The following is an 11,758-nucleotide window of genomic DNA, read 5'->3' on the forward strand; positions in this document are numbered from 1 at the left end:
TCCCACAGAGGAGAAGATGCATCAAATTAATGACCTGAATCAGGTGTACATCTTCCGACATTTGCTGCAGACAATGAAACTCAGTTTGTGGACTCCCTTGTCTACATTCTTATTTGTAAGTTGCTTTTATGGGATCAGCTGGGATGGTTTGTCCACATTTCAAACAAATTGGAGACAGACCTACTCCTACATTGAAGAACACAGTTCAGTGCCAGTTCCCATTCAGTCCCTGCTGTCCAACAGTGCTGTAAGGTATTCACAGTATATGCTGTGCCAGACCTTCAGGATGTATGTCAGAACCATAAAATCCTGAGAATACATGGCAGCCAGAGTTGCCTGGGGCGGATCTACACCTGAGAATTGGAGTCTGTAAATATTTATACTTCCTTCCACTCCTTTTATGGACAAAGTTAGGGTATTTGCCAAACATCTCATATTTTAGCCAAAGTTGAAGACTGCACTTTGTATTTTCTTATAGTAAAGGCACACCTGTTCCAGAGAAAGATATTGCTATAAAATATGTAAGAAACTAAGAGCTTTAATTACAAGCTTGCTTGAGTCTTGTAGCAGCTAGAGAAATGGTGAAAAGAACTAATCAATGACAAGCCTAAATCAAAATAAGGACAAACCAAACCATTCTACTTAATTGTCTGTGGTAGCTAGAGCCAGTTGACTTCAATATGCTATTTAAGAATGCATATGTCCAGGAATGCATACCATAAAATGATAGATCTTTCTCTGGGGAATGGCCTCATTCTCAAAACTTCAAATCCAGACTTGGTTCGTTCAAAGCATAGGCTTTTATAGGGCTCCTTTTAGACACAAGAACTAGTACTGATTGATTTATTTTCTTTTTTTCTTTTAAATGAATTCATCAAGGGGATATTTTTCAGTGGAAAATATCTTTGTAAAAGTCCTTGGACACTGTAAAAGAAAATAACTCTCAAAAGAGTTCAAGCCTAGCCTGGCAAATTTTTATTTTCAAAAGAGTTATTTCCATTTTTAACATAAGAAAGGTATTTTGAAGAACACATCTGAAAAACAAGCTAACTTCTTGCAGAATATAAAAGAGCAAGAGAAGTTTCCATGGGCACTAATCATTAAGATCCAGTTTTTTAAAGCCATATGAATCCCTCTCTAAATGGCACAAATGCTAAAAATACTTCTAATATAAAAAGATGTTCTCAATATACAAGGAATATACAGTGTCAGGTAGCTTTAATAGGCCAAAAGGCAAAAAGAGGAAAATTCTGCAGCTCATCTGTAAAGAAAGCATGCACCTGTAAAAAGAATTAAGCATTATTTTGAATGTTGCCAAAATTCTGCAGAGAGACCTGCTTCGGAGAAAGCAATCATTCTGTATGGGCTTACTTATACACAGAGATATGTAACTTTCTACTATAAATATGTTAAATGCAGTTGATAATAGTGGAACTGTATTGATGCTCATCCATTTCTTTACCTCTCACATATTTTGGAAGAACTACATAGTGTCCTTGCTGTTTGGCATTTTAAGAGTTTGTTTAAAAGCTGACAAATCTGAAAAGAAATGAAGTTTAAAATGGGAAACAGCTGACATTTTATTATTTTATTAGATACCTCTTGTTTGATAAGAAATTTGAAACATAATTTTAGAAAATAACATTCTAAATAATACAAACATTTTACAATTGCAACTTACCATCTGTATTTAAATAAAACAGCAGCATAAGCCCACCAGAAGGCTAATGTAATTTTAATGTACCTCTGCACATGTTCTGTTATTCTGGTTTAAAAAGTCATATCAGGTGCAGAAGAAAAATGGGCCTTTTTTAGGGGCTAGGCTTTGAAGGAGTAAATAAGCAACAGAGAGAGTCAAGTCAGTTGGTGAGGATAATTAGACAAAGATACCAAGTACACTCATTTGCCTTCTAGAAGAGCTTGCTACCTAGTTAAAGTGCTAGCATAGTGTCTATTGCTTTAAATATCACAACGTTTACACCAATAATATACAGAAATAGGCAGGGCAGCATTTATTACACCCCATTTTTAATAAAAACCATTTCTCATAAACAGATATTTCCAAGTCTTTTGCATAATTGTGTATGAAAACACTTATAATCTTTGCTTTTACACACAATCATATATAATTAATATATTAGAATTGCACAGCAACACTCAAAATCTACTTTAGAAAAGGAAATTTCAGTTATATAAAGTAATTTTTGCAGTGTCTCACTCTTGCTGCTTAATAAGTTGGTTAGAATTCAAATACTAGAGAAATTGTGCTTCAAGATAACCTGATCAACTGTCATTTACAAAGGTACAAAATATACAGCAAAGTTAATCTCTCATTAAATAAAATATACAGATTATCTAGTGTTACAGATCATTAGCTAACACCTTATTTTAAGGGATAAACTTCTAGGGAGCTCCCCCCCAATATAGGAAAATTACACAACAGTTCTTTTCCCTGTATGTTTATGCAATGAGTCATGTTCACTTTAACTGCTGATAACAGAGGACTGGGTTTATCACCCTGCATAGTGAGGCCAAAAATGATCCCTGGTGGAACTGCAGTGAAGTCAACGTGAAACCCTAGAGATCAGTTTTGTCTAAGGCATCACAGCCTATTCATTAATTTATTTATAGTAATAATGCCAATCATTATCACTGTGGTGGCTTTCAATCCTCCATGAGAATTCTGCTGTAACCAACCAATCAACCTACCATTAAAATAAAGTGTTGCCAATATACTCCATGATCACTCTGTTGTTAAAACAGTGAGCTATGAAAACTGCCTACTAATTCTGAAATGGATCTCCCTGATAATAAATGAGTTTTAACAAAACCAGCATGTTCCCACTTAAACCAGCCATCATAATTTAACAGTTTGGAATGAATGGTAAGTGCTTGTATGTTAGGTTAGCAAAGAAGTGTAACACCAGCTACAACTACAGCAGTGTCACATCTCTGATGTTTACTCTTGGTCCAGGCGTATATTAACCATGGCAAAGCACCGGCCTAGGCTCTGAAAGAATGGTAGGATGAAAACATCTGTCAGGCTCTTCCATACAGTTTGCACTGAAGGCAGGACCATGAGACAGGTTTTCACAAAAGGCACCACAACCCTGTAAAAGAGAAAATGAAAGATCTGAAGATCAGTGCTGCGACAGCATGGGGAAATCAGGATAATGGAACACAAGTGTGACATCTTATGGAAGACAAATGGTTCTTTAACTTTTATAACTTTATAATATAAATATAAATATTTAAACAAGTTGATTTTACTCTCTTGCAGTCATTCTCCATCAATTTGGTTTGCTCAAGACCTCATACCTGCATATGCAGAAACACCATTATGCATGTGGTCCACTGGCCAGAATCATTTGCATGCAACATGAGAGAGTAGACACCAGCTTTCTTTTCATTGTGTCTCTGTTTACTAACCAGCAATTTCTTTACATGCCATTTAAAATTATGAACCTTTTCTGTCTCTCCTTGCTGCTGGCAGGGCTGGTGTACATTATCTGCTGCAGCCCTGCTGCCAGCCGCCGTGGCTGAAGAGCGGTCATCTCCTAAGGACTCACTTGTGCTGTTGTATCTGAATGTGGGTCTTTAGGGGTTGACAGAAACACCATGTTTCCCAGTTTGAGTTACTAGAAACAGCGCCCTGTACAATCTGTTCTTGCTCTGCTGCCTCTTCTGGCGTTTCTTTTATCTGTTCTCTCTCCCAGGCACCCACAAGCACACAGGCACACATGCACATCACACCACTGGCATCTCATTCCTTCCCATCCCTATTACAAGTTACTACAGTAAAGCAGAAACAGGAAGGCAATATCCAGTTACATCAGATTCTTACAATACAGATACATGCCACATCTGAGAAAAATGGGCTGATCCTGTACAGTTCTTAATTTGTGGGTGAGAAATTAACACTAGATTATGGTCAAAACTCCTTGTCAGGGGAAAAGATCTTTTTATTCACTCAGGGTGCATACTAGAAAGTATTGTGCTTTCATCTCCTGAGCACTGGTAAGCATCTGGAGATTGCTTTCCATGTATACCAATTCCAAAGCAATGTCATTAGTGGTGGCTTGAGTCACGCATGCTAACAATGAAGGAGAGCCAGAAGTGCACATATGGGCAGCTCAGGAGAGCCAGTGGACACATGATAACTGACCACACTATTTTAGGTTATTCTCCTTCCTTAATAATTTACTGGTAAACCTCTGGTCATTTCACTGAGCTGGATTTTCCTACTTGGGTGCAGAAAAACTAGATGTATAAATAACTTAAATAATACTGAAGTGCTACTAGAGCAAGGTTTTAAAAAAATCTCTCTGCCATACTGAACATATTTACTTCCTAAAATAGGTAAAAGAAGCTAGAGATTCTTTTGATAAAGATAATAAACTCCGTTCTAGTTTACTGTTGCATTCAAAATTTAAGTTCCCAATCTTGCATTTGCATAATTCCATTGCAGAACTTTCACTGACTTCAACTGAAATGACAGAAAATAAATAATTTACTACTTCATCGTAAGTCTGAAAAGAAGAGGTGCTGTGTATTTACAATGCATACTCTTCAGATTAACAAAGTAGAAAAAACCTACCACATTTTAAAAAAGTTGACGGCTAGAAATGTACAGAATCAAAATTAATTATTTTCAGTGTTTATCTAACAGCTTTTGTCATACAATGCAAGCCATATACTAGTATGTCAATGCTCTACTCAAAGCTAGCCCAGATGGATTTAAACAAGAATAGTTTTTCTAAAACCTTCTCTTTTGTCTCTGCTGAAACACCCCATATAGGACTGTGAGCATTACTGGAATAATGTGCCTCTAGTTTTAAACGGAACCCTGTAAACTACATGTTTATAACCACCCATAATATCACTGCATACAGAATAGATGATTTATAGTGTAAAAAATCAGGCCTTAACCTGTTAGAATACAGCTGATATACATCAATAATGCAAAGGAAAAAAAAAATGCTGTTTTTCCAAGCAACACAGGGAAAACGCCAGAAATGGCTATTCTCTTTGTATTGACTTCATCTCTTTTCCATTTCAGATAGTTGATAAAGACTATATAATTGGTCCTTTGCTAGCATTTATAATTAATTTGGCCTGATTTTTTAAAAAATCTAACTTAACTGGAGAGAAGCAGGAAAGACAACACTGCTTTTGGACCCTCTGTTGATAGGATCCTACAAAATACAAACTAAACAAATACCACAGTATTCAGAAGATTCAGAGAAAGATGTAGAAGGCTAGAGAAGCAGTGACCATAGTAGTTGAAATTGTTGTAGAGGTCATTCACACAGTACTGGAACTCAACCTATTTTGATAATCTCAAATAAAATAAACATTAAAATGTTTTGGTAATCTTTTATAATCTTTTAGCACTTGCTATTAATTTTTTTTTATTTATGGTAAATGCATGCAAAACCCACTGTAGGCTAAATCCATAGGAGGATACATGACACATGATAGCAATCAAAGCTAATTAATGTAAATAACTTTCAGTTTTAAAATGAAATTAATCTACTTATAGATTACAATTACTCAAACATCTTTCCTCAGAGAAGATCCTTTACACCCAGGAGAGTCATAAAAGGTATTTTCCAACTTTTAAATTATGTGTGTGTATATGGATGTGTATTTACATCTGTACAAGTCTGCGTCCTGTTCTGTACAAAATATGTTATCCTACAGTGCGGTATTTCCAGATTATCAGAGGGTGCAATGTTGTCCATGGAGTGACCAGTCACACTTTAAATAATCAAATGCCACTAGAAGCCACGAATTTGTTTTTGTGACCTGACAAACATTAACACGCACATCCTTTGCTGCGGATTTATCCCGGTCTGTACTTTTGTTCTCAGACGCGGTAACTGCCTGCTTGAGTAATGTCTAACAGTAAAATTAAAGTAGTATATCCCAAGGATATCAACACTGATGCCATATTGGTACTACTAGTGTTACCATGTAGTACAGTAGTGGGAACAAAATGAAAGGTCTGTTGACTTTGTCATCTAAGATGAAGACAGCTACCTATATGAGCTCTCATTCAATCTTGCTATGTATACATATTATAAAATACCCCTTCTTTCACCAAGTGGGATGAATCGTGTCTTTTGGGAATTGATGAACTGAAAAGTGCAAATTACCCCATTTTTTTTCAATCCTATTGTATTTTCTCCTTATTCTGTTCAAGGCATGACATCTACAAAGTTATACCCCTCAACCTTTCTCACTTTTGCTCACATTACTTTTTCTTCTTGCAAAGCCCTGAGGGAACACTGTCAAGAACCAAACACCCCTCGGAAATGGCAGAGCACAGTTTAATTCCCACTGATAATGAGAATCAACTTTTCACAGACTTGGGCAAAAATGTAGGAGTAGTCATGCACCATTAATTCAGATTTTTGCTTCAAAGTGAAGAATCACACCTTCTCCTGTAAAGTTTTTCAAAGTGGAATCTCAGACATGTCTTAATACTATTTTTCAAATGCTCTGTTTCTGTGCTTAAATTACCCGATTCCATGTACTACATACATCATGATTGTGGATTAAAAGTCTTGTATGGCTCTACAGTACAAGCAAGCATTGTGAAAGATGGCTATCAATTACCTAGCAGTTATACAGCTTCTTGCATCCCAATAACCATTGGGACAAGTGAGGTTGTCCCACAACCAAAGCCTTTCACAACTTACACACAGTATATGAAGTGCATTAAAATTGAACATTATGTATTCCAAGACCTGGGTAGACTGGAAAAGCTAAAACTACTACAAAGGAAGCAAGACACCATCCACGTACTTCCTCTTGATAAACCAAGGGATATGTACTGGACATCAAAGAAGAGGCATGAAGGCAGCACCACCAGGTGATAAGGTAGGCCTTCACAGCTGTACTGTAATTTATTTTGATTTCAGGCAGTCAGTAGGGACATGGTTTTAGGGTTGAGTATGATAGCAGCAGTTATGTAAATGAAGTTGAGGAATACAAAAAGGTAAGAAATGATGCATGTCCGTATCTGCTTAGGATGTAAGTCCCTGGCTATATCTTAGCACTGTGAATGAAAGCTCAAGTGGGGAAGTGCTGTGAATACCTACTGCTTTAGCTGATGATCCCTACAAAGCTGTGTGAGCCCATCTCAGATCCAAGATTCAGGTTATGGATCCCCAAATGAATCACTGATTCTTAGTGTAAATATGCAACATACCAGAACATTATTCTGGTAAGACTACAAAAAAGCATATATGAAATTCAAGTGTTAATTTCCAAGAGGTGGCAAACATGTGGCTTGAAACAAAAATCAGTTGCTGATCTATAAAAAATATAACAATTTTGCACAAGCTGCCTGAAAAAGCAGAAGTGTTCTGCTCATGTTCAAAAATCAATAACCTTAAGAGCTACAATCTAAGAACATATTTAAAAGCTTGTTAACTTCATAGAAAGATGTTACAATTCAGTGTGGCCTGTATACTCTGTGGTGAGAATGCCAGTCATCAGTAAAGAAAAAATATGAAGTAGACTTCTTCAAACTGGCTTATATATAAATCACCAGCCTGCTAGCTGGCCCAGTTTCAGCCCATCAGTATGTTTTACCAGGTAGTTTGAAACCAGATTCTGGCTGAGAATGAGCCAGAATGAGAACAGAATATGCTCCATCTTTATGGTTAAAAATGAAAATTAAGTGTATTACTATATATTTCTTACTGAGCTTTCTTTTTTTTAGGTGAGGGACAACATTTACTATCAGGTATGATAGTATGAGAAATGCTGATAGTATGAGAAATGCTGATTTAGACCTAACGTGGATTTTTAACATGCTGATGAAACTGCAATGATGTGTGACATCCACAGAGCTTTGTGCTCGAGCACCTCCAAAAGTTGTTAAAACACTTCTGACTTTAGCCTCAGGAAAAGCTCCCTTACAACATACCCACATCATCACCTCACTGGTTTGGATGATAAAAGTGAAGCACAGAGACTCTGAGTGGCAGCCTTCTTGGGAGGGTTTGCCCAGGGTCCCTCCCATGACATTTAAACAGCTGAAGACAGAGTTATAATGGAATTCCCTTTCTTTCACATACAAAGCAGGAGTTACTTTTTTTTCAGACCCAATGGGCCTACAAGAGAGCCAGTACCCTATGTTTAGGACCTCTAAACCTGCACTGCTTTTTCACTACCCTTTCAACTCCTCACTCCCATGAAATCTGGAACACGAAGAGGTGCAGAGATGCCAACTTAGTGTGTTCCACCTTTGTGTTGGAACAAATCCAGCTTGAGTTTGTGGGAAGATGAGACATTGTATTAAGAAAGTATTGCCTTTCGATGGCAGCACTGGAGGGAGTCCAAGGGGGTGCAGATAGCACTACTGAGTTACAGGACTCTTTCACATCCATCCCAGGTGTAAGGAAGATCAAAATGAAAGATCAATTCTGTAGTGACAATGAACCTGGGCAAAGAAAATAATTTGCTGGGGAAACAAGTGTGTTCTCAGAAAGTCAAGAGAGACCTTTCAAATGAAGTGCTACAGTCAGACAGTCCTATTTCATATGTACTGAGAACCCACAGTTCCAGAGATAGTCACTAGGGACTACGTGCATAAATAGTAACTGACCTCTGAGCCCTCGTCTCTGTATCCAGTCTGTGAAATCCAGATACAAGATCCTTCTGAAGCACAAAAAAAGTACTACAGTTTTAATAAATTTGGATTAATTTTTGCATAGGTATTTCACCACTGGAAACCTATATATACTCACCACACCCTTTTGCAGTCACACTGTGCACTATGGCACAGTGACAGCTGACAGATGTAAAAAATCTGGGCAACGCCATGCCTATGCACTGCTTGTTTGTAACAATTTGGGAACCAGATTGTAGCAAGTGGGCATCTCTAAACTGCACTGTAAGTCCTTTGAATATTATGCAAGCATTATGCTCCAAAATTCAAGTTAATCAGTTTTCAAAATGGCTTGATAATTTCATCAACACAAACTTCCATTCCACTTTCAAAAACTGAAATCTGCACGCACGAGATTGCCACCACAGGTGCAGATAATCAGTGTATTCCCAGGGTTTTGAGTTCACTTCCGGTTTCTGTATTCTGTTTTCCTTAATAAAAGGAAAAGGATTCCCAAGTCAAATTCGACTTTGTCCAAAACTTATATATACAGAAAATACTGGTTTGCAGAAATAACGTCAATAATCTGCATTCATCCCTTCCTCTGCAGCTTTTTGGATTGTCAGCTCTTTCCTCAACCTCATCATTCTCCCTGCCATTTTTCCTTGTCCACCATCATCTCCCTTTCTGGTCTCAAAGTACTCTTCCTGATATTTTGTGAGTATATTATGCTTAAAGTACACAGGTTTGGTGTGACTTAGACAGCCAATGTATTTGCCTGTGAACTCGTACCATGTCCAGAAGAAGCTTTCCTAAGATCAGCAGGGTTTCTTGCTTAGATGTGAGGGCTTTGGGGCACTGCATCTAGAGATAGCTATGTACCAGGTGCAAGGCACTGGCATTATATTTTATGGCAGTAACACAGAGCAAGCTGGGCCCTCAAAAGCTTTCTTCAGTCTGTGACGAAAAAAAATGAAAGAGGTAATGGTGCTAATAAGTTAGTAATAGCTTCAGGTGTTAGTAATACTTCTGCCTAGATAATTAATTTAAAATACACGTTTGAACAAATTCTGCACTTCAGTTTAAAAAAACAAATTCGGTCACCATTATCACTTCAGAAACCAGCCATGGTTGGAATGCACTGCTGTAGGTGCCGTCCAAGTGGCAATACACGCTCTCTGCCCCAAGGAGCTTACACAGTCGTGACAGACTGCTGGTAAAACCAAGGCAGGGAACTGAATCACAGAGAAAACATTGTTTCCTTTTCTCTCCCTTTAGAAATAAAGCAGTTAATATTAGCTGTATGACTACCGGCGTAAAGTCGGCCATCGCTGGTTGGGCAGTAACGAGTGCTACAGCAGACGAGTTCTGCGGAGCTGTCGGCAGAGCCCAGGCACCGACGGGCACAGCACGCGCTTACCAGATGTGGAGGCAGCTGAGCGTCGCGAAGACGATCCCCACAACCAGGGCCAGCGGTATGGCGAGGACCAGAGTCAGAACCTTGTAGATCACGTACTTGCTGAGCTCAAACAGAGCGTGGCTGCAGATCCAGACCTTGTCGAAGGAGTGGGTGAGCTCGGGCTCCGCGATCACATCCTCGAACCCTAGCTGGAACAAGAGGCGGCTCTGCCATCACGGGGAGCTAGGGCGCGGGGAGCCCTCCGGGGACCCCCTCGCCGAGGACCCGAGCCCCGGCCCCGGCCCCGCCCGCCCCCGGCCCGGCCCCGGCCCGGCCCGGCCCGCACCTGCAGGTGGGAGTTCAGCCCGTGCGGGTCGCGGTCCAGCTCGTCCTCCGCGCACTTCTCCGCCTCCGACAGCGCAGGGCCGCCGCTCCGCGGGAAGTTGTCGTCGTCCATGAAGATGCGGGTGTCCACCTTCTCGGTCTCCAGCCCCATGGCGCTGCCGCCGCTGCGCGGCTCCGGCCCGGCCCTGCCCCGGCCCTGCCCCGTCCGCCGCCGCTGCCCCGCCGGGCCTGGCCGGGGCGGAGCGGGGCTGCCCGGGACACGCCCCGCGGGCCGCCCGGCGCCGGCAGCGCTGCTGAGCCCCGGGGAGCCGCGGTCGGGCTCGGGGTGGGCGCCCGCCGCAGCCCGCCCGCCCCTCGCCTTGGCAGCCGCTCGGCGGGCGCTCAGCCCTCCCGGCGGACTGCCCCGGCCGCCCGGAGCCCACGGGCGCGCTCGGTTTCCCCGTTCATCTGCGGTGCTCGGCTGTCACCGCGGCCTCACGCCCAACTGGCCTTTGTCAGCGTTTGTGGCATCGCAACAACAGGCAGCAGAAACAAAAAGCGGAGGGGGTTGTGCACGGGGCCGTGTTGGGCCGTGCCTGTGGCCCCCTTGCAACTGTAGGGAAAACAGGGAAAGAAGGAGGGTGTGTCGCCACTGCCCAGTGGCGTTCCCCTGTCCGGCCCCACTGGCCCGTCACACTCCAGCGGGATTTACTTGACTCGTGCTGCTTAAACTGCCTAATTTTTGCTGCAATAAAATACTGCATCTGCCATTACAAGTATTTTCATGCCCTCTTTGGGTTTTAGCTTCAGTCCATACAAATTATTTCCCCTATTTTATTTGAGAATATGTTTTAAACCTAAGAGTGATCTGTATAAAGTGACTAAATTATTATAATGACTGCTAAAGGTACCTGTTAATATTGATATGCAGAGTGGTCTCATGAGCTGCCAGGAGTTCATTCGTGCTGCATTCAATAACCACAGTCACCTGTCAGTCTCAGAAAGAAGTGATGTTACTAATCAATCATCCAGACCTGTTAAATTAAAAAGGAAGCTGCTAGTTTTAACTCCCTTTAATTTTCACCACTACATTAAATTAAAGAGAGCTTTAAACTTAAAAAAGATCACAAGAAAGTGATATAAAAATAACTACACAAAATTTGGGTAGGAAATCACCTGTTACAATGCTCTGGTTCATACCGCATTGTTCTTGTCGGAAACTTCTGCAGAAAAGCTTTGCATCAATTTGTAACTCGTATTGATGATTTTTTTTCTCCCATGCTGATGAGTTTAGTGATACTGATCTCATGTAAATATTTTTGATCCATTAGGTCTTAAAAGCCTGCAAATATGCGTTTACAATTGGTTCAAAGGTAAGTAAAGAAACAACATGATGACTCAAGACATACTTA

At 40.6% G+C, this 11,758-nt stretch overlaps 1 protein-coding gene across 1 annotated transcript; it reads right to left on the reverse strand.

Moving 5' to 3' along the window:
• Positions 1–952: 952 nt before the first annotated feature.
• On the reverse strand, positions 953–10,588 carry CAV2 (caveolin 2). Its single transcript, XM_068997102.1, has 3 exons — positions 10,369–10,588; positions 10,044–10,231; positions 953–3,110 (listed from the first exon to the last, which is right to left on the reverse strand). The coding sequence occupies exons 1-3, from the start codon at positions 10,516–10,518 to the stop codon at positions 2,960–2,962; spliced, it is 489 nt and encodes a 162-aa protein (XP_068853203.1). The 5' UTR covers positions 10,519–10,588; the 3' UTR covers positions 953–2,959.
• Positions 10,589–11,758: the final 1,170 nt, after the last annotated feature.

This window comes from Aphelocoma coerulescens, chromosome 1A, assembly GCF_041296385.1.
Source record: "Aphelocoma coerulescens isolate FSJ_1873_10779 chromosome 1A, UR_Acoe_1.0, whole genome shotgun sequence".
NCBI classification, from domain to species: Eukaryota; Metazoa; Chordata; class Aves; order Passeriformes; family Corvidae; genus Aphelocoma; species Aphelocoma coerulescens.